This window comes from Camelus ferus, chromosome 16, assembly GCF_009834535.1.
Source record: "Camelus ferus isolate YT-003-E chromosome 16, BCGSAC_Cfer_1.0, whole genome shotgun sequence".
NCBI lineage: Eukaryota > Metazoa > Chordata > Mammalia > Artiodactyla > Camelidae > Camelus > Camelus ferus.
Window position 1 is genome coordinate 39,991,767 of NC_045711.1, and position 24,350 is coordinate 40,016,116.

General features: G+C 33.3%; 1 protein-coding gene across 3 annotated transcripts in view; it reads right to left on the minus strand.

Moving 5' to 3' along the window:
• Nucleotides 1–491: 491 nt before the first annotated feature.
• NSRP1 (nuclear speckle splicing regulatory protein 1) overlaps nt 492–24,350 on the minus strand; it is a 33,022-nt gene continuing 9,163 nt past the window's right edge. For all 3 annotated transcript variants that reach the window (XM_006184962.3, XM_006184961.3, XM_032457532.1), the window contains 5 exons: nt 13,628–13,684; nt 6,201–6,329; nt 5,091–5,298; nt 4,049–4,157; nt 492–2,376 (listed from right to left, as the gene is read on the minus strand). In XM_006184962.3, the coding sequence (XP_006185024.1) occupies nt 1,311–2,376; nt 4,049–4,157; nt 5,091–5,298; nt 6,201–6,329; nt 13,628–13,636 (1,521 nt within the window). In that variant the 5' untranslated portion in view covers nt 13,637–13,684 and the 3' untranslated portion in view covers nt 492–1,310. The remainder of the gene's footprint in view (nt 2,377–4,048; nt 4,158–5,090; nt 5,299–6,200; nt 6,330–13,627; nt 13,685–24,350) is intronic.

Consider the following 24,350-nt stretch of genomic DNA (forward strand, 5'->3'; position numbering starts at 1 on the left):
ACCAAAGTTGAAGATTTTTAGCCTGTCACTTATGGTCTTCCATGATTTCACCCTAACGTTTTCATAGTTACATTATTCTACACCCCTCTGTATATACTAAGTCAGTGCCTTTGAAGTGTTTGTCACTGTCACTGATCTATTTTAAACTATTAGGATGTAACTGATATTTAATGAGTTAGTCAAGAGATACAGGTATTAGCTTTCTTGTTATTTTTCCTTTCTGGTTTTAAGAGTGTAATAAAATGATTTATGAACGCTAAATTTGATCCTTAATATACATATTTTTTCTAAAGGTCAATATTCTTACTAAATTATGTTTATCCTTCTAAAATAAGGCAATGTAGTAACTCTTCATGATAAAGTATGAAAGATATAAACAGCACTTTCTTAATGGGAAGACCTGTTAAAGAACTATTTTTTCCATAGCATTCATCGTTTTCCTATGAATAAATTATTTACAGTATATAATTTCCAATGGTAAGTTTCAAAGACTTGGTACAAAAATTTGTTTTATTTTGATACGTAAATGGAACCGCTAATAAGTTGTACTATTTTTTTTAGAGTATATTAAACAAGACATCTTCATAAATAGGCCACCTGGATCTTCAGCTAATTTCATTTAGGCTGAGTATCTCCATCTTTTCACCCTTAACTAAAACTGATTTATAACATAACCAACTTATTAACTTGCTGGGGTTTCAGAATTAAAATGATTTTTAACTTAAAAAAAGAGGAATTATGGTATGACATGAGTGACATAACTTTTAAAATACAATAAAAGCATCAATTAATGTACAAATATATCACTATTTTTATTTTAACTTAAGACAAGTATGCTGTTAGCTAAAAAGTTACTTAGGCAAGATGTGTGATCTGTATTTCACACTTTTACAAATTTTAGAACACAAAGTGTAACAATATTCTCTGTTCAAATCCACATATTTTTATCTGAAACACAATTACTTATAGAACAAATAGCTCCCGCAACAAACATGAGGAAAGTTGTTTAAATTATCTTTTAATGGTTGTAGTAGAGCCAATTTTCTTCATTAAGTACCTGTGGGAATTTAGGTTGCTTGAATACAACCAAGAATGTGGTATTGATAAGTAAATATTATATTTCAATTTAGTCAAACAATCAAGATAAAAGGATTGACTTTTGACTTACACCTAAACCAAAATGAATTTTGAAAATGTATTTTAAAATAGCCTCTCAACCACTGTTAACACACTCATGTATGTGTTCACACAGCACGTTCCAGGAGTTATAATTTTCTGCACTTCCACAGGTCTTTCTGCTGGGGCAGTCATCAATCATCTTCTTTCTCAATATATGTCTTTGCGTTAACTCGTGCCATTTGCCGGGCCAAGTATCTGTCTCTTGCTGACATTACGGTTTCTTCGTTGCTCCGCTTTGCAAACTTGTTCACTGTCTCAGGTGGCCTCTCTTGTTCTTTGACCGTCTCCTGACATTCCTCAGAGATTCTGTGTTTTGTTCCCAGGGATGTTTCAGAAGTAGAGGGTTTCTCTGGGTTTCTTTCTTTGTCTTTCTCCATGTTTCTCATTTTACTGGCTCTTTCCTGGTTAAGAAACCTATCCTTTGCCCTAGAATTCGGGCTGCTTTCCTTTCTGTCTCGATTTCTTTCTGAAGATTGAAAACTTACTTCTCGTCTTTCTCTATCTCTGTATTTATCACTGTTTTCATATCTTTGTTTCCTTGCTTTCGTATATTCTTCCTTTTCTTTGCTTTTCTCTTCCTTCTCTCCTCCTTTCTCACTGTGTTGGTCATAATCATTTCGTTGTCTATCTCTTCCTTGTTCTCTTGAGGGGTATTTCTCCCTGTCTTTCTCCCTTTTCCATTCCCTGTCATTTCTTTCTTTTGCATCTCTTCCCCTCAGTCTATCTTCCTGTTCATGCCTCTTCCAGTGGGAATCTCTGTAACTGGCCTCTCTGTGATTATGGGAATCCTTCCTTTCTTTTCGGTAATCCTGGTCAATGTAATAGTTGTCCTGGTCCCTGGATTGTCTCTCTTGGTGCTGATCTTCCTTTTTCTCATGTCCTCTTGACTTGGAACTTTTGGAGTGGTGTTTGGTACCATGCTCTCTTTCTTCACTAGATGACTGTGAGTGGGTATGATTCCTGTGATGCTTGGAGTCATTTTTTAAGGTCTCTGTGCCCTTTCCCCTTCTGCAGTTCGCTTTATTATTTCCTTCCATTTCATCATCCTCACTGCTCTTAGCATCAAAGTCACTGTCTGCATCTGGATTTTCCTCTACTTTCACAACAGTTTGGAGAATGCATTTCTCATGAGGTATTCTATTCTCTGAACTAACTTCATCGGAATATCCCTTTGATTTCTCTTCTTTTATCCCAGACCTTAAAAATATTGTAACACAAAATGCCACATTATCAATTACAGCAAGCAAATGTAGTGTTCATATAATTTCTATCAATATTTAAGTCAATACCACTGCAATTATATACAGTATTATTATCCAAATTCAAAAAGTGCTGATGTCTACTCTGTAAACATCTGCAAACTAGTATTTTCTAACCATTCAGAATATTTTCAATACTGGTAGAAATAAACATGTAAAAATCAGCCCTTCTGCATGGACCACTAGAATCTTTAGGCAGTGGTCTGTGCAAGGTCTTCATTTTTGCCAAACATAGACAAAAAATAACTGGGAAGATACATTCTGGATCTAAGTACTAGTTTCACAACATGAAGTTGTGGCTCTTTGGTGGATTTTTTTCTTTATTTTTAAAAAAGTTTAAGAATAGTCCTGGAAAGGTGAAGATAAATTTTTTCACATTTTTTCACATTTCAAAATGGTGCCAAATCTATTTCTAAATATCACTAAATGAGCCCTCACATGATTAAAAAGGCACCAGCATCCTGCTATACCCCTCAGCATCTATTACAACAAAATGGAAACATGTGAATCCATCCAGCTATTACAATCAATTACATTAACACTGTTTACATCACCTATATTTTCTCAGCTGGTAAGAATGGTCAATTTATTTACATTACTCACATTCATTCTTACTAACCACACAAACAAAGCAACAACTACGGTTGTCTAGGAACTGCTGGCAAAAGTGTCTTGGCTAAAGGACTCACTAATAGTTAGGAATTCTATTATCAGACTCTGGGAAGTGCAACTACCAAATGACATTATGGAGTTTCATGCTGGCCTCACAACTGTTCCAGATGAAACTCTAATTTTCCATTCAAAATCTCAATTTTCAAATATACTTATTAGACTCATAATTCGCATCAATTTATAATCAAAACCTAGCAGTTTTGGGGTAATCCCCTCCCTTCATTCTTAATTCCATTCTCCTGCCTCTCCTCCTTCCCTAGCAACATAGACTCAAATCCCCTTATCTGTATGTTTCTATTCCAAAAAATGATTTACTTAGATACAAGTTTAGGACAAATTTTACCTTCAGCTATATACTTACGGCATAATCATTTCACCATTCCTATAATATCTCATAACTCTATTCAAAAACCTTTCAATCCTTATTTTCTTGACCAGTACTAACAGAAATATCTACAGAAATGGTAATGTCCGTATCTGTGCTGCCCAATACGGAAGCCACTAGCCAAATGTGGCAACTAAGTACTTGAAATGTGGCCACTGTGACTAACATTTTAGATTTAATGTAATTTAAAATTAAACAGCCACATATAACTAGTGGCCACACACTGGATAGAGCATTTCTAAGCCCTTGATTATGTGAATCTTACATTTTAGGGAGGTTAGGTCCTATTTATGAAAATAAACCATTTCTCTTCTCATATACTATCTGAACATGCATGTAGAATTACTGCAAAATAAAAATAATCTTGAATTAAATCTGCAGGTTTTTAAATTAAGAAACTATAAATTTCTAGTTATTCATTCAATTAGGTCAAGCTTGGCTGAGAACACAATATGCAATACTGCAATTCTCTGGTTTCAGAGTTAAAATGATCCCACTACCACAAATCATGAACAGTATCTTTCTTCTACACATTTCATATGCCACCTCTCACCTGGCTTCACGAAAACTACATGTAGGTACTTCCTCTTCACCAACTGCTTGATTTAATAGATGCCTATAAAATCCACTGAGATCTCTCTGCTTGGTTACATCCAAACGTGCTAAGACAAGGAAAGCAAAAGTGAGAATACATTCCACAAGGCAAAATGCAATTCAGTTTTACAGGCACAGAATATATAACACAGTGTATAAAGTGGTCTCTAGATCAGGAGTTGGCAAACTATATAGCCTACAGGCCAAATGTGGCTGCCTGTTTTTGTAAATAAATTTTTATTGGAATATAGACCTGTTTATTTGTTTATGTATTCCTAAGGCTGTTTTTGCATTACAAAGGCAGAGCTGAACAGCTGCAACAGAGAACACAGGGTACACAAAGGCTAAAATATTTACTATCTGGTCCCGACTGATGTTCTAGATGAACCCATAGGACATCCTTGACCGAGTCTTACACATTTGGTTTTTTTCCACTTAAAGTTGATAAGCACTTGTCAATTAAGCTATTTCTAAGTACATATATTTTACTTAGATCTTGAGAAACAACCATGAGTAGAAAGCACTGAAGTAAAGCACTAAGGTATTCTTCAACTTCTGCACAACTTTGTTCTTTCTTGAAGTAATGTTTTTCTTTTTCTAAATGCCCAGATAATGCTCCTTGGGTGATGTTACTCTAGTTTTCTCATCCCAGAAAACAGAACTAGGATTTAAATCTCAACTTACATTGTTTTTGACAAATGTCATGGTATTATTCCTTGTAATCAATGTTTTTACATTTGAAATCATTTTCTAATACAATGCTCTATAATAACCATAGCTTTAAGCAACAAAATGAGATGCAAGTGAAAAGTCCATAGAAATACATTTACTAAAAGTGCAACTGTTTTTAGTTAAAATCTCATTTTATAATACTACATATTATATCTTAAACCCTGAATTCATAAACATAAATTATGACATTATAATCTAAATGGTCAGTGACAGAGCAAATGTCTAACCACAAGGCGGAATTCTCCTGTCTGTTCCCTCTACCATTTCACCTTCAAGTGCAGCAGCCCTCTTTTCTCTTTCCTCCTCTTCAGCTCTTTCTTGCAGTTTTTTCTTATAAGCAGATGTTACAAATGCCTCTTTATCATCAAATTCTCCCTTTTCCATTTCTCGTTCTCTCTGTATTTTCTTTTCCATTCTTTTTTCCTGTTCCTTCTTTCTGATCTCAACTGCTTTTAGTAAGTTGTGAATATACTTAGGCTAGGGGAAAAAATAAGATTACTTAGGAAAGAATCAAAGATAATAACTGTTACTATTTTATTTTTATCATGAATTCATTAATATGAAAGTTGAAGGCTAAAAATCCAAATAAGTAGGATTGTGAACTTCTCAAAATGCAATATAAATTTACTAGCAAGATTGAAACTAAAATTATTTTCAGTAGAAATTTATGTGTAAAGACAGAAATTATTCAAAATGCCATTTCACTTTTTAAAAAAAAATCTCAAATAAGTAATTTCCCAATTATTTTTCTCACCTTTTACTGGCATTGTTTCACTTCTTCAACAGATATGTGAATAGGAAAGCTTCCTATTAGTTTTTCACATTAGTTAAAATATAATTATCTAAAATAGTAGCATTAATATAATTTTACACTACCACCTTATTAGTAGACACTGTGAAGTTCAAAGATCCTTAAAAAACAGGCTGTGCTTGTGAAAGAATAATAGTGATAGAAAATTTGAACTTATTTCAATCCCCACTCGCCCAACTTTTTTTCCAAACTAAAATATCACGACATATGTAGATGATTCAGTTACCAGCTAGGAAGAAATAAAAAATGATAAAACAGAAATAAACATGAACAGGAGAGGAAGTAGTACAAAGACTTTCTTAGGAAAAATTTTCAAAAAATAATTTGCAAAAGTTTTAGAGCAAAAAACAAAATTTATAAAATTTTTAAATAATTCACTTGTTCATTTTAGGATACTAAATATATAGCTTCCTGGGTTCTAACTCAAATCTATACTATCTGGAACTAGGGGCTCTTCACACTTCAAATACCTAAAAGCTTTTTCTCAGATCATCCTCATGCTGAAGTTAAGATTAAGATACAAAATGCAGGTCAAGGTCAAAGAAAGTTTGTATATTCAGCTACAAACCTTTCGGTCTTTTCCCAAAAGCAATTTGGGATTACTTTCTTCCTTTTTTTTCTGCATTTCATCATAAATACTGTCATATTCATATACAGTAGAATCTTCTGCAAGGGCCTTCTGGATTTCCAGTTTGGTCTTTAAAAAAAAAAGTAAACATGTTTCAAAAATATAAGCCAACTAATAGGTACTACAAAAAGTCTAATTTTTTTGAGATAGGATCATAAATCGGAAATATTATCAGAAAAATTGTCTCAATCATGTTTTAAACAACAATTACGAACATCAATTCTGGAGCCAGGCTGCCTGGATTTGAATGCTGGTTCTATACTTACTTGCTACTTTGGACAAGTCTGTTTAATATTTTTGCGTCTCAGTTTTCCTTATCTAAAAAAATGAGGATAATAACTGTATCTACCTTTCAAGTTGTTCTGATAATTAAATACCTTAATAAACTTAAAACATTTAGAACAGAGCTTGAGACAGACTTAAGTATTCAATAAATGTTAATTATTATCTGTTCACTTGTACATAAATAGAATTATCCACATCAAAAGTAGGGTATGACTTAGAAACATCTAACCTTGATTTTGAGATTGCCTATATTATATTACATACTAAGCTTTTATATCATCTTTAGTTGAGTTACCAAATGATATGTTCAGGTTTCAAATGGCAGGAGACACTTTTCATTTTATTTATTTACTTTCATTAAAGTACAATTGACATACATTATTTGACATTTGTATACATTGTGAAATAATCACCACAGTGTCTAGTTACCATGTCACAATATAAAATTACAAAAAAAATTTTCCCCTTGTGAAAAAACTTTCTAAGATTTACTTTCTCAGCAATGTCTAAATTTGCAGTGCAATATTTTGACTATAGTCACCATGCTATACATTACATCCCCATGACATAACTATAACTAGAGTTTTTTATCTCTTGATCCCCTTCACCCATTTCACCTACCCACCTCCAACTCCCCTCCCCTATGGCAATCATCAATCTATTCTCTGTATTTACGAGCTTGGTTTTGTTTTGCTGTTTTTTTATATTCCACATATAAAGGAAATCATACGGTATTTGTCTTTCTCTAACTTACTACACTTAGCATGATACCCTCCCGGTCCATCCATGTTGTCGCAAATGGCAATGTTTCATTTTTTATGGCTGAGTAGTATTCCACTGTACGTACACACACACACACACACACACACATTCACTCTACATCTTCTTTATCCAATCATCCATCAATGGCCACTTAGGTTGTTTTCATATCCTGGCTGTTACAAATGCTGCTGCAATGAACATAGGAGTTCATGTACATTTTTGAATTAGTATTTTCACTGTCTTTGGATAAATACCCAGAAGTAGAATTGCTAGGTCATGTGGTAGTTCTATTTTTAATCTTTGAGGAAACTCCATACCATTTTCCATAATGGCTGTACCAATTTACATTCCCACTAACAGTGTATGAGGGGTTCCCTTTTTACCACATTCTCACCAATACCTGCCTTGTCCTTTTTGATAACAGCCATTCTGACAGGTGTGATATGATATCTCACTGTGGTTTTGATTAGTATTTCCTTGATAATTAGTGCTGCTGAGTTTATTTTCACATGCCTGCTGGCCATCTGTCCTCTTTGGAAAAATGTCTCCTTAGACCCTCTGCCCATTTTTAACTGGATTGTTTTTTGTTTTTGTGCTGTAGTAATCTGAACAGTATATACTGGCACTACAGCACTGCAACATAGTTTGAAAAGCAGGGAGCATGATACCTCCTGTTTTGTTGTTGTCTCAAGATTGCTTTGGCTCGTTGAGATCTCTTGTGGTTCTATACAAATTTTAGGATGGATTGTCCTATTTATTCAAAAATATCACTGGAATTCTGATAAAGAATGCACTGAATCTGTACATTGCTTTGGGTAATATAAACATTTAAACAATATTCTTACTTATGAGCACCAAACAGCTTTCCATTTATTTGTATCTTCTTCAATTTCTTTCTTCAATATCTTATATTTTGCAGTGTATGGGTCTTCCACCTCCTTGGTTAAATGTATTCCTAGGTATTTTATTCTTTTTGATGCTACTGTAAATGAGACTGTTTTCTTAATTTTTATTTCTGATAGTTTACTGCTAGTATGTAAAAATGCAACAAACTTCTGTATATTAATTTTATATCCTTCAAATTTACTGAATTCATTTATTAATTCTAACAGTTTTTTGGTGGAGTCTTTAGTTTCCCATATATAAAATCATGTCTGCAAATATTGACAGCTTTACTTCTTCTCTTCCTATGTGGATGGACTTAATTTCTTTTTCCTGTCGAACTGGTCTGGCTAGGACTTCTAATACTATGTTGAATAAAAGTGGCAAGAGTGGGAATCCTTGTCTTGTTCCTGATCCATCCTCTGTGGATGATGTTAGCTGTGGGCTTGTCATATGTGGTCTTTATTATGTATTTGTTGAGAGTCTTTATTATAAATTTATGTTGCATTTCAACAAATGCTTTTCTCCATCTACTGAAATGATCATTGATTTCTGTCCTTCATTTTGTGAATGTGGTGCATTACACTGATTGATTTGTGGGTTTTAAACCATCCTTATATTCCTGTAATAAATCCCACTTTATTATGATGTATGCTCCTTTTAATGTATTGTTGAATTTGGTTTGCCAATATTTTGTTGAGGATTTTTGCATTTATGTTCATCAGGATATTGGCCCATAATTTTCATTTCTTGTGAGGTCCTTATCTGGTTTTGGTATCAGAATAATGCTGGTGTCATAGAATGATTTTGGAAGAGCTCCTTCCTCTTCTATCTTTTAGAAGTTTGACTCTTTAAATATTTGGTAGAATTCACCAGTGAAGCTGTCTGGTCCTGGACTTTTATTTGTTGGAGTTTATTACTGATTCAACCTCCTTACTAGTAATCAGTCTATTCAGATCTTCTATTTTTTCATTATTCAGTCTTGGAAGATTGCATGTTTCTAGAAATTTCTCCACTGCTTCCAGGTTGTTCAATTGCTGAAGCATAATTGCTCATTGTACCCTCTTATGATCCTTTGTATTTCACTGATAGCAGTTTTAATTTCTCCTCTTTCACTTGTGATTTTATTTATCTGAGCTGTCTTTTCCTCTAACTAAAGGTTTGTCAATTTTATCTTTCCAAAGAACCAGCTTTTCAGTTCATTGGTCTTTTTTTTTTTTTTTTTTGTCTTTTTAGTGTCTATTTCATTAATTTCTGCTCTAATTTTTTTTATTATTTCCTTCCTTCCACTAACTTTGAACTTCATTTTTTCTTTTTCTAGTTCCTTTAGGTGTACAGTTTGTTTATTTAAGATTTTTCTTATTTCTTGAGGTAGGCCTATATTGCTTTAAACTTCCAGCTTAGAACTGTTTTTGCTGCATCCCATATGTTAGGCTATGTTCTATCCCCATTTTCATTTGCCTCGAGGCATTTAAAACTTTCTCCTTTGATGTCTTCATTGACCTACTGGTTGCTCAGTAGCACGTTGTTTAATCTCCACGTATTTGTGATTCTTCCAGTTTTCTTCCTGTAATTTCTAGTTTCATACCATTGTGGTTTGAACAATACTTGATATGACTTCAACCTTCTTAAAACTTATTAAGACTTGTGTTATGGGGTAGCATATGATCTATCCTAGAGAATGGTCCATGAGCACTTGGGAAGAATGTGTATTATGATGCTTCTGGATGGAATATTTTGTACATCTCTATTAAGTTCATCTGGTCTAATGTGTCATTTAAGGCCAATGTTTCCTTATTGATCTTCTGTCTGGATGATCTAACCACTGATGTAAATAGGGGTATTAAAGTCCCCTGCTATTAGTATATCGCTGTCAATTTCTCCCTTTAAGCCTGATATTTATGTGCTCATATGTTAGGAGCATTAAAATTTATAATTGTTGTATCTTTTTGTTGGACTAATGCCTTTATCATTATGTAAAGCCCATCTTCATCTTTTATTAAAGTCTTTGTTTTAAAGTCTGTTTTTGAGGAGTGGCCAAGATGGAGTAGAAGGACGCTCTTAGCTCACCCTCTCCCACGAATACACCGAGAGTGACATCCATGGACTCACCCATCCACTCAGAACACCTGGTGAACTTTGACAGGACATCACCTTCTTCAAAAGACAAAATTCGCCACAAATCTGATAAACAAGTTTATACTGTATAGCACAAGGAATTATATTCGATATCTTGTAGTGGCTTATGGTGAAAAAGAATATGAAAATGAATATATATATACTCATGTATGACTGAAGCATTGTGCTGCAGACCAGAAATTAACAAAACACTGTAAACTGACTATACTTCGATTAAAAAAAAAAGTAAAAAAAAAGTAAAGTCTATTTTGCCTAAGTAGTACCCCTATCTTTCTTTAGGTTTCCATTTGCATGAAACATCTTTTTCCATTTCTTCACTTTCAGTCAGTGTGTGTCCCTAAATCTGAGGTAAGTCTCCTGTATACAGTATATAGATGAGTCTTATTTTATTTTTTTTAAATCCATTCAGCCATTGTGTGCCTTTTGGTTAGAGAATTTAGTTCATGTACATTAAAGTAATTATTGATAGGTATGTACTTACTGCCAGTTTGTTCACTGTTTTCTGGTTGTTTGTAGTTACTCTCTGGGGAAATATTTTAATGTTCTTCCCTCTGCTTTCAGATCATCAACATCTTATCTAGAGTTTCAAGGCCAGCTCACCACCTACCTTTTAAATGAGGCCATCTTTGAGGACTTTTACCCACAATGATCTCTTTCTTTTGAACTCTAATGGCTCATTCTACACTGCAATACTTATCTTTTAAGAATACTCTTGATGTTATTACTTTCTAATTATTTCACAAATCATAGTCTCTTGTCCCAGCTGTCCTGAGGTACAGAGATACGTATTTTAACTTTTTCTTTAATTGGTACATTGCCTACTGCAATGTGAAACACAAAAGGGATCATTTTTTAAAGTGATAATTTGATAGAATAATAGCATAATTATTCAAAGAACTGACCTAATATTCTCAGGTTTTCACAGGTCAACAGTTAGACTGCAATGATGTACATGCTAAATTAAAAACTTCTTTTCTGGCATATTGTTTAAGATATTAACATTTCAATTTATTTTAACCTCAGAAAAACAATGATTCTTCTGACTACATGGTAAATTAGTACTGCTAATTTTCCCTCCCCAAAACCAACCTGGAGAAATCAAAGGAGGAAAAAAATGGAATCCAAGAAATAATCATCCCACAACAACAAAAAGCAAGGGAAAGAGGATGCTAGGCTATTTTAAATTGATAACTTGATTTTTTATATATTGGGAGAATGGCAAGGGAGTACTTGTGTAGATATAGGGTATTATTAATTTAAGTTTCAGAATATATAAAGCAAAAACTGAACAGAAATCTAAGGAAAAACAGACAAGTCCAAAACTATAGTAGGGGATTTTAATATATGCCGCTCAGTATTTAACAGAAGAGACAAAAAAATTAGTGTGAATATATATGGATTCCCATAACTGGACAAATTAAAACACTTACTTTTTTCAAGTATCAAAAAGAATATTTATAAATAACTATTGGATCACACAGTTAATTTTGATACATTTAAAAAAATATATAATTAAAAAATCCTTAGCTTGACAACAGATATCTACCAAAAACCTACAGGATATATTATATTTAATGATGACATTAAAAGTTTTCCCAGTGAAGTAGGGAGTAAGAGAATGTTGCCATCATCAGTTCTGTGCACTTGAGGTCAAGATAAAAGAATTTTAAAAAGAAAAGAAAAGGGAAAAAAGTGGTCTAAGTTAGATAAAGTATTCTATTTCTAAGAGTATTTTCTTCTAGATTTAGTAAATGCAATCAAGGTGATATTCTTCACAATAAACGTTAGTTTGGGATTAAAGCAGATCAAGGGCTGAATCATCCAAGCGGGAAAAATAAAGTGAAAAGGAGGTAGCCACAGGTGGGAGATCAAAGCAACAGCAGGCAGGTGAGAGGTAGAAGAGCTGTAGCAGCATTCCCAATCATCCTTACAGTGAAGAAACTGAATTTGATGGTCTCTCTAAAATTCCACTGAGCTCTAAAATTCTGATTCAAAGCACTCCAGCATTTATGTTAGAGAATCAGTTTTTCATGCTTTTATGTGTATATTAAATCATTTTCAGGCTGCTGAGTTACACATTATATCCCACTATGAAACTAAGATATCTTAAAATAACTAAATACCTAGTTGTGTGCCCATTTCCCAAGGAGGCAGCAAAACACAGTGGCTAAAAGCTTGGGCTCTGTAATTTCACTGCCCAGGTCTGAATACAACTTGACCATTTACTAACTATGAGATCTCATGAAAGTCACTTTTTGCCTTCATTTTCTCAACTACAGAATGGAGATTAAAAGACCAACTATCTTACAACAGAACTGTTGTAAGAATTAAAGATAATTCTTAGAAAGAAGCTGCTGTAATGTCTGGCACACAGAAAGAGCTTAACAAATTTATTCTTATGAAGAATTCTAGTTAGACAAGGGGAAAATAGGTGCCAAAAATAAAAGAAAATGTGGAGGGGAAAGAAAGGTACTTTGTTTAATTTCATTATTTTCTGCAGCAGCTAAATCTAAGATATACTGGTACAGTAGAAGAAAAATTAGTAAAAGTTCACACCTAGTTCTGTAATTGGCTGTATGATCATGAAGGGTAACTTATCCTTCTGAAATTTCAAATTTCTGAATCAGGAACATGGGCAGGTTTGTAAGAATTTTAAAAAGATAATGTATGTGTAAAAAGTAGTTGAAACACTATACGTTAACTACAAATAAAAGGTGCTGGGCAAGTCTACTGAAAACTACCTGATATTCCCCTTCCTTGACAGATAAGTTTAAAATAATTACAAAATTGAGAAATCATTTTTGTTATATACAGACTTTCTTTCTAGCAAGTAAGCTCACTACTAGGAATTACTAAACCATGTAATCCATCGTCAGACTAAATCATCTGAAAGCAGAAATGGGTTTAATCTACAACAGCAAAAAAGAGCTAATTCGTCATCATGGTTTTCTCCTTTAAAATTCATACAAAAAAATCTGACATCTATGTAAATCAAGAAACATCTTACACATTTTCAGAAAACAAACATCAAGGTAAAATTATTTCTTTATATACACCTACTCTGTTTAGTTTCAGTTATTTAGATACCAAAACTTATACTTTAAAATGTGAGCTGAGTGGGAGGGTATAGCTCAAGAGGTAGAGCGCATGCTTAGCATCCATGAGGTCCTGGGTTCAATCCCCAGTACCTCCTCTAAAAATAAATAAATAAACCAAATACGCTCCCCTCTTAAAAAAAAAATCTAAAATGTGAGCTGAAATACTTCACCAAATGCATTTAACTCATCCTTCCATCTTACCTGTTTCATTGCTTGCTTCTTAGCAGCTTCTCTCTGAAGGCTTTCACTGACAGAAGTCTATAAAATAGGAAAATGCTGTCATTATTTAAACCAATTTAAAAGTTATTTTCCAGTATTCTGTTTGGCATCTGGTTCCTTAGCTATAGTTAAAAACAGAAAGATAATATGAATTAAATTAACATTTTCAAGGTCTTTCCCCTAAACTTTAAGACAAAAGTGAATTTTCATTATAAATCATCAGAGTAGGCTATAAGGTGTAAGAGAAAATAAAATGGTACAGGATAAGATGAGGTAACATGGGCTTTTAGTCCCAACTTCACCACTAAGTTGTTCAAACTCTATGGATTTCAATTTGCTTTGTGTGCATATGTGAATGTGTATGTGCTGGGTGGGGGAGGACTGGTGCCTTGTAATACTAAAACAGTACGATTCCTACCAACAAAAAGCACATTATTTAAATATTCACCACTGAATATAGCATATCAAACTCTTAGTATATATTGAAGGCTTAGGGTCAGCCAGAACTATCTGTAGTTATAGTCAATCACTAAATTAAGCATTGAAAAGTCTACCATAACAGGCATTGTTCTAGCTCCTGAAGACAGCAGAACAAGAACAGTTTCTGTCCTAGAGAGATAAATGGTCTGAAAGGGAAGACAAATAACTAAAGAGATAATTACAATATAAATGTGATAAACAATATAATAAAGGGATTAAAAAAAGGGATGTGAGAGTACAGACTAGAAGGAAACTAAATGTATGAGGAAAGCCTTCCCAAAAGAGATATGACATTAAGACCTGAATCAAAACAAATTTAAGAGAAGGTAAGAGGAGTATAGAAAGTAGTAACCACACAGGCAAAAGTAAAGACTTGCAGCTAAGAAAAGAAATATAATTAGAATACTTAGGAAAAACCGTCTCCTTTAAAGTATAAAGCTTTATAAAAATACAAATCAGCACTGAAATGCATGGTTTAAAACGGTACATTTTATGGTGTGTGAATTACATCTTTAAAAAAAAGGTTACTAATAAATTTATTTTTTAAAATATAATCCTCAGACTTAGGACTATAGTTCTCTAGCCTATTGACATACCCTGTTTTCAGCTGAAATAGTTATCAATTGGTGCTTCCTTTGTTTTCCATGGCAACAAAACAAAATAAACAAACCTATTTTTAGTTCTCCATGACCATGTAGATGAGTAGGTTAACACACAAAAGCCAGACAATAATAATAGAACACTTACTTAATAAATTAAAAGAAGCATACTGGCAGAGACTAAGTTCATTTTAGATAATAAATTCACTCCAACTGGAGGAAGAGATGTTAACAAAAATAACAGCTAACACCTATAGAAACAAGTGATATTATGCTAAATGTATTACTTGTGTTACATGTATTACTTAACTCAAATGTCCCTGTTATGTGATATGACATATTCATTAGAATATAAATTTTAAGCATGAAAGTATTAAATATTCTAATAAGCATATCTCATGAAATTCTTTCCAATGCATTTTTATGCCTCAGTCTAATTAATGTATTTTAAATGTTTTTCTTAATCACTGAGTCAGTAATGTCCTTAGGATAGACTAGAAGGGTACATCTCCAAATGCTAGACTTTTACTTATTTTTATTACTTTTTCCTACCTCTCCTACAGTCAGTCACAGTTCACCTGCTCTCACTTTCAAACTGATTACTTCAACCTGACTACTGAACTTGGAAAAACAAAACACAAGGCTATTACTTTTTAGACGTTTTTTCCCTCTTCCCCTTAATGGAGGCACTAGGGATTGAATCCAGGACCTCATGCACACTGAGCATGCACTCTACCACTGAGTTATTACCCCCATCCCCTTGACTTTTATATAATATGGAATAAACAGATTGGGAAGGGCTTCTCCAATGTTAAGTTTTCATGTTTGTATCTGTTTAGAAGGAAGAAGGCTGACCTTTGAAAAAAAATCAGGTATTATTACTCACAGGGTGATGTGATAACTCCTCAACGAGAATAATTTTACATATCCTATTCACCAACTTGTATCTCTGGAATTTCAAGAGCATTAGTGGATAGGATAAAGAGGTAACTCTGAACTTCTGAAGCTGAAAAACTCAGGGAGGACTATCTCCTTTTGAAAGTCATTTGATCTCAGTTTTCTAGCTAAAGGAACTCTAACAATGACTACTAATGGTGATGGCTAAAATGCCAACAACTTGTTTAAACACATACACACAAAAAGCTAAAAATGAAAAAAGTAGCAGTAAAGTTTTTAGGTGTTTCAGTAGTAGTGATCCTACATAAAAATCAGCAAATGTATTAAATGACATTTTAAAATCTTCTACATAACAAACATAAGAAACACTAGTCTAGATTCATATTGGAGATATAATAACTAGTAAAATTAAAAGCCGGATCAATTAAGATTTTATATTTTAAAGATCAAGTCTTTCTAAGTTTTCAGAGATATCCTTAAATTAAAATACCAATACAAATGTTTAAATCAACTTTTAATTTAGTCTGGTCCATAAAAAGGAAGGATATGCAAGAGAAGATAAAAATGAAAAGAGTAGGTCCCCCTGCGTAAGTCAAGGAAGGTTTCATCTTACTGAACTCAGCAAGAGAAGAAACAGATTTCGTTTATGTGCCTATAAATGAAACAAAACTAAGATGTAATAACCACCAACACATCAGCCTCTAACTTTAGAGTTCTCATACTGTATGGCACAAGGAGGAAGTAAAGAATAATAATGGTCACAAGTGTAGGCTCAAGAAACAGTTTCAAACTGTTCTCTCTTACTAGCTGTGTTATTGATTGTGGTGGTAGTTACATGAAGCTATACATCTATATAATAGTATAGTAGGTGTATGCTACTCATCTATATTAATAGTACCTATCTCACAAGGGTGTTTTTGAGGATTAAATGAGATAATATGTGAAAACTATTTGGCAAGTATCTGGCTAAAAGAAGTGCTCAATAAGGGCTATCATTATTACCACTATTATTGCTATGCCCATGTTTAAGAACATGGGGATGAAGAAATGCTTATATTAGAATAAATTATGTGAAAATGGTCACTATAGGTTTTTTCCTTCAGAGTATTTCAGTTAAACCAAAGTGTACACCAGTAAAGCATGTATACTATGTTTCACTTTATAGTACACTTATCAACGTACTTAATAAAATATAAGATTGGCATTTACTTGAAGTTGTACAGTATGATTCAACATCTACTGAAACAGAAAAATCTATTCTGTTGAATATTTAAAAGGCTGTACATATCTTCTTTTGTGTGTTAAGATTCCTTAAGGTTTCATATTCAGTACACCAAAACACAGGAAAATGGAAGATGCACACATCTGAATCCTTCACTAGCCATGGGAGCTACGGCATAGCTAGAAATGGGTTCTTTACAACTGAGAGTGGCTTTACTAGCAACTACTTATAAATGAAAATATATGCCCCATAGCATGAGGTGATTAGATAGAGCACTTCTTTTTGAGCATCCTCTGCTGTGCTACACATTTGAGTTAAAGACACTTGAAAAACAGCAGATGCAAGGACATTCTGACCTTCCTTTTTCTTCCTAAAAGCAAGAGATAAAATTCCCATGTGAAAAGTACCTTCCCCATGACTAGGAGTTAGAAACATTCTTATCACCAGAGATGGGGAGTCAAGGCCAGGAGAAATCTATACAAACAGACCTTGTTAGAATAACTATCTTCCTTTAGACTCCTCAAATTTTTACTTTTCCACAATTGCTACTCTTTGTTAACCTACATATGCTTTTCTCCTGCTAATTGGTCTTTTATCAGTACCAGCTAGAGTCTCTAGTAAGGTGGAGAAATATTTTACCTCCTCTACAATATATGTCTCTACATGATTTTGCAGGATCTGAATTTGTATCCATTCCCTGCTGATGAACATTTATTTGGGCTTTTTTTTTTCTTTTTTTGGCAAAAAAGCTATAAACATTGTGGTGCATGTGTCCTGATACAAATGTTCAATTATGTAGGAGCAGAACTGCTACACTGCAGGACGTATGTTATCTAACTGTGCTAAATACTGACAAATTATTCTCCGAAGTGGTCCAACCAATTTACACTCCTTCCTACAGTTATAAATTCTTACTACTCTATACTTATGAACATTTTATACTGTGGAACATTTTATTCTTCAGGCAATTTTATGGGCATAAAACAATTTTACCTTGCATTTCCCTTATTATTAATGAAGCTGAACAACTTTTCAAGTATTTATTAGTCAACTAAGTTTGCTTCTCTGTGAAAAACCTACTCATGTCTTTGTACAATTTCCTATTTGAGTTCTTTTGCTTTTCCTTAATGATTTGTTAGAGTTCTTGGTATAGTTTGGACAACAATCTTCTCCTGTTTTTATGGTTGCAAATATCTTTTCCCCCTTATGGCTTGTCTTTTCCCTTTTTAAATGATACCTATGATACTGGCATCAAACAGGGACTCCTCATAACTCCCTCTCACAAAAAAACCTTAAGTACATTAGGACTCATGTTCAAATCCCTTCTATCTGAAAACAAAGATCCCCCCTCCCCTCCACCTGGCTCTCCCTGTAGCCACCTTAAGAATTCCTGGCATCCCATAAGAGCTAAAGTGGTCTATATCGTTACCTCTAGCCACAGTCATTCCTCAACCCCAGTGCAACCTGGCCTCTGTTCTTACCACTCCACAGAAATCTTTCTAAAACCCTTGTTAAATCCAATCAACAGTCTTGGTATTTATCTGAACTACTCAGAAATATCTGACATAGAGGATCCTAGCCTTGCTTTAAACTCCCTCAGGCTCATTCCTTTTTAGTTTCTCTATGTTCCATTCTTTTTTTTTTTAATTAAAGTATTGGTTTATAATATTATGTAAACACAACATTCTCCTTGAACTTCTGTACACAGGACAGCATTTAAGATCTTTTTTTTTTAAAGGAGATACTTTTATTTTCTTCGCTAAACAAGAAATTTACAACTTGTTTTCTATCTATAAAGCATAGCATATTAATGAATACTATTTCATTCAAAGCACTTTATCATTACATGACAGAGATAATCATGTGTTCCTCACCAGACAAGAACCTTATCTGCTTCACTGCATAATCCCCAGTGCCTAAAACAATGTTGACACATATCAAGTACTTAAAAATCTTTTTTGGGGGAATCCATTCTTAATTAGCTACTTTCAGTCTCTTGAACACACCATGCCTTCTTTCAAATTTAGGACTTTTGTATACCTAACTCTCTTTAGATTAACTATGATTTATCCTTCTAGTCTTGGCCCCCTACAGGAAATCTTCCCTGATGCAGAGAATGTGTTAGATATTTGTACCTCCTAGGTACATCTGTATTTTCTCATTTTGCTTATCATTCCATACTGAAGTTTTCAACTTACTTAGCTGTATCCCTTACTGACTATAAGTTTCACAAGGACAGGGACATTGTTCAACATACTACTGGAAGGCTTGGCTAACAACAAAATGGGGGGGGGGGGTTGTAAAAAAATTACCTCATAAAAAAGTCTAAATGAATAGAGAACTGTACCACATTTCTCGGTAGTTTCTTAAAGATTAATCAATCCAAGGCAGTTCCAATACAAATCAGGAGAGTTTTGTTTTAATTTTTAAGGAATTTCACAAACTTAACTCTAAAATGTCTATGTAAAAATAAAGATCTAAAAAAACTTAATCAACTTTGTAAAAGGAGTGCAAAATAAGGGACTCACCCTACTAGATAGTAACATTTACTACTAAGCCATAATAAACAACTGCAACAAATCAAGAGCTTAGCAGCAGATTTGTGAATTAATGGTAACTTTACATGATAAACATGACCCACAAATCAGAAGGTAAAGCATGCAATGCCTATAGATGGTACCATTCTAAGAAAGATAATGTTGGATCCCTACCTCACAATATATATAAAAAGTGAACTCAACATAGATTAAACACCTGTATGTAAAACGTACTGCAAATCTACTACAAGAAAAGATAGGTGAATATCTTGGTACTCTCAGGGTAGTGAAGACCTTCTTAAAAAAGACTTCTTAAGCACAAACCACATAGGGGATAATTGATTTAACTATATTAAAACGAGATAATTTAGGTTCTATAAAGAACACACCATTATAGTCAACTCTAAACTACAACATCAAATTAGCTCTCAAATACTGCACTTACATTTGTTTCTTACATTACTGTTCTAAGAGGACAGTTCAGTTTGGCAAGACTCTCTTCCACATGGTCATTCAGAAACCTAAGCTCTTTTCAGTTGTCACAAGGGTACAGAGGAAGTTGAGTCATGGCCCGAAATAATAAATCCATCCATATTCCAACTTAAAACAAGGAAAAAAGAAGTCCACATCAAAAACTTTTAAGATACTGAAGCAGAATTGCATGAGATATTTTTGCCTATAGTTGACTGACAAAATGAGCCACATGGTCTCAATTAGCTAATGATAAATAGAAAATATAAACTCTGAGCAGCTACATGCCCAGTTTAAATGCTGTCACAACAAAAAGTGAACAGATTGTTGTGAATCTATTTTGTGAATTATAAAAGGGACAGGAAATAAAATAGAAAGGAGAACAGAGAATATGAATGAGAAATTTACAGAAGAGAAGAAATCTCTAATAATTAATAATCAATGAAGTGCAAAGTAAAACAACTAAGAATGGGAAAAACTGTTGTGTTAATAAGATGAAGAAACAGCGACCACTAACAGAATATAATTGGTAGACATTCCAGAAAGCAATTTGCCAGTATTTACTGAAATCTTGTATCTATATACTCCCTGATGCAAAAACCCCACTCGCTGAAATCCAAAGAAACCCTTTGCTTTCTACTTGGCTTTCATTGAGACATGTACAACAATGTTTTTTATAGTGTTGCTGTGATAACAGCAAACTGAGGATAACTTAAATGTTTATTTCTGAGGGAATCGAATAAAATACAGTGCATGCATACGCTATAGTTAGAATCAACTAGGTATATACAAGATAATGTAGTATTGACTGAAAAAAGTGAAAGCTATACTACAATGATATTTATATATATAAAATATACACACTCAAAATAACACAATACAAAAGGATGCACACATAATTCAAGAATATATATCAAACACATCAGACTGTTTAAAGGGAATGAGAAAGGGGATGAGGGATGTAAGGGAAAACTAATAAATAAAATAAGAAAGGAGCCTTGTGCAGGCTGATGTGTGCCTTGAAATGAGAAGTATGACTAACAATTCCCCGTATGTTTCCAAAAAAAGCTTATTGCATGAGTAACAGCTCTTTCCTTGCCACAGATGTCACAGTTCCAGAAAGACACACACACATACACACAGAAAGATGAAAATGTCATGAAGGTTGCAGTTATAAAATAACAATCTTATCTGTTTTGTGTGACAATTTCTCTGTAATGAAAAGATACATACAGCAAAAAGTGGGAGGAGCATAAAAGGAGTGTAAAAAAGGTAATTTTAGACTACTCATAAGAAAGAGTATGATTCTTTAACATTCACATATAAGATACGGATTAAAGGGAAAAAAACTCAGAACACGGTTCTCAATATCCTATGTTGCATCAGTCAAAAAGAATGGCAGAAAATATTTTATAAGATTTAGTAAAAACATATTTATTATAATTAATAACACCTCTTCCAATTATTGCTTAATTCACCAATAAAAGGTAAACTACATTTTATTCCTCTTAGAAACACAAACTTATTTTCCAAAGGAATATCATTACCCATGTTGGTAATAACCAGCATGCTTGTAATCAACAGTTGAAGGTCTTTTAATCCTACCCACACAGGCCAAATTTTAATGAAACACATTTGGTAATGTATTTTTTTCAAAAGACAAGCAACAGTTTGGCATATAATATATAACCACAATGACCAAGTCAGGTGTGCAGCATCCCCAGCACAGACTTTATTAGAGTTCAGTTACAAGTACACAATCTCTTGACACTGAAGATGTAGTTCTTGCAGATAAAGTCCAAAGGCAGGAAATGAATCTCCTCCCATATGCTGCTTCTTATCTTTAAAGTAACCTCAAATTATTACCAAACTAATAAAGTAATTTTGTTTCAGAAAGTGATCTGATCTATTTTATTTTCAGCTTTTGATAAATCCAAGAATGAGATGGGGGATTATTGCTTTTGTCTGACTATACATACTGAAACACAACATGAAAATAAAGGAAAAAAATTTTTAAATGATTTTTATGTTGAAGCTAGAATAAGCAACATCAAAGCCTATCAGTATATGAGGAAGAGGTGTACGGTTTTAGGAAAATAGAAAGCTAATTTTGTTACTTAACAGCAAATTTGGAAGTAAAGCTTTTACCATCTTCCAATTAGAAACTGTCAGTTTAAAATGATGAATAAAAAGGGTGCAATGAGATTGTATAAAAATCAAATAAAATAATAACTCAAAAATATAATTATGGTTATTACTGCCTTCTGTATGGAAAATTTTTCTAATATAATGGTTCTCAGCTAATGGACTCAACCTAAAATTGAGATCAAGATTCTATTAAAGAGTCACAAAAAGCCAGGTCCCCAAATAGGACAGTCTAACACAAAGTGGGATGCAGACAGCACAGGACACTTTCAGATGACTAACAAGTAATGATGGCAGTTCCTGCACACAAAGAAGATATTATTTTTATTATAGCAATATAATTACCATTTATTATACTTCTGCTCTGTGCCACACACACTATACTAGCTACTTAAGGTACCTCTAACCCTTAAAGTAAACTTTTAGATATTATAGTGTTTTTTTTAATGTGGAATTGAAACAAAGAAATTAAATAAATTTGCTCAAGATCTTACAGCTAGGAAGGCAATGCAAAGCTTCTGGTTTAAGGTGGCAAATTAATACATACTGCTGCCTCCTCCTCCTCTTCTAAACCTTCAGAATGACAGAAAAGAAATCTATAATTATACTAGAAAACAAGAAGGGGTACTTTCAATGGACTGGAAACTTGAGGAAGCTAGAAGGCAAGAAACCAAAATGTCAGAGGTTGAATACTAGAAAAGATAGAAATGGTTCCAAGGGCACTACATGTTCTAAGGTAAGGGATACAAAGAGCAGAAGACAGAGAAGATAAATTAATTGGGGTTTTTACATTAGAAGTAGCAGTGTAGGTGGATCTTTACATACTGCCTTTTTTGGAAAAGGTAAATTCAAAGATTTCATTTCTGCCCTTAACCAAGAATACTGAACACAGGAGCTTGAGTTACCCTGGTGAAATTTTAGAATACCAGGGATAAAGAGAAAAATCCTAACAACACCTGGGAAGGAAGCTGGGCATGAAGATTAATTACAAAGAACCAGACTGATAACAGGTGCCTCCATGTGGAAATAGTGGATATAAGGGGAAAACAAAGTATTATTTTAACATTCTGAAGGAAAATAATTTTGAACTTGGAATTCTGTACATACCCAAATTATCTTTCAAGAGGGAAAGCAAAATAAAGACATCTGCAGATCTTCAAAGATTTGAAGATTATCACCCACAGGTACTCTCCAAAAGAATTACTTGAGAAAATACTAAAGGAAGTAAAAAGTAGGATGCAGAAATCAACAATGGATGTACTGTTAAAAAAATACATGGACCTCAAATCTCAGATGCAATCAATGTAAGATAACAGAAAAAGAGGAAACAAGAGAAAATGGAAGGAAGTAAAAAACTGCTAAGGTTCTTGACTTATCTAAGAGGACATGAATAGTCTAAACACTCTGAGAATAATCTAATCATTGTGCTGAAAATCTTAAGGGTAAACATTCAAATAACAGAATGTAAAACTCCCATAGAGGAGGGTAATAATGGAACAACCACCATCACCACAGCAACAAACACTTATTCCAACAAACAGAAAAAAAGAGAAAATAAGAAATAAAAAAGATAAATAAGAAAGCATGGTAAACAGGAAACATAAAATGACAAGAATAAGTCCAAACATATCATTTAGAAGAACAAAACAGTTACATCCAAGAAATACAGAAAAAGAAATGAATAAATGAATTCAGAAAAGCTGAAAATTAAGAGATGACAAACACAGCATGAATAGACAAAAAAAGAGAATACAGCAGTATTAATTTAAACAAACTGAAGTCAAAACAAAAAAGAACAACCTATGGAGATATTAATGAATCTTTATATAATTAACATAGCTCCAAACATCTAAAGTAAAACTCACTTAAAAAGACAGAGAAATCAACAAACTGAAACCACAGCAGAAAACTACCATTCCACACTCAGAGAAAAACAAGTAACAACTGAGAAAGGGTATAGACTTGAATAATAATACAGTTCAGTTTGGACAGGGATTGTAAACTCATTCCAGAGCCAGAGAGATGCAGCCTAGCGTAATCAACAGGGACTGACAGAAACTATAGCTAACCAAAGAGTACAAGTCCCACCTAAAGGGTCACATTTACAAATTTTTATGGTCTCTCATGACAGAGAGCCAACTTGCTCATGTCCAGTAAATAAATGAATGCATGAATATACATACAAATGAGTATATATACATATATATGTATATAAATGTTTTAAGCATCTGCAGTATTTTAAAGAAAACAGAAAAAAAAATTTCATTTCAAATATACACGGATCAGTCACAAAATCTGTATTGAGTCACTAAGGAAATGTTAAGAAATTACAAAAAGCAGAAGTCACATGGACC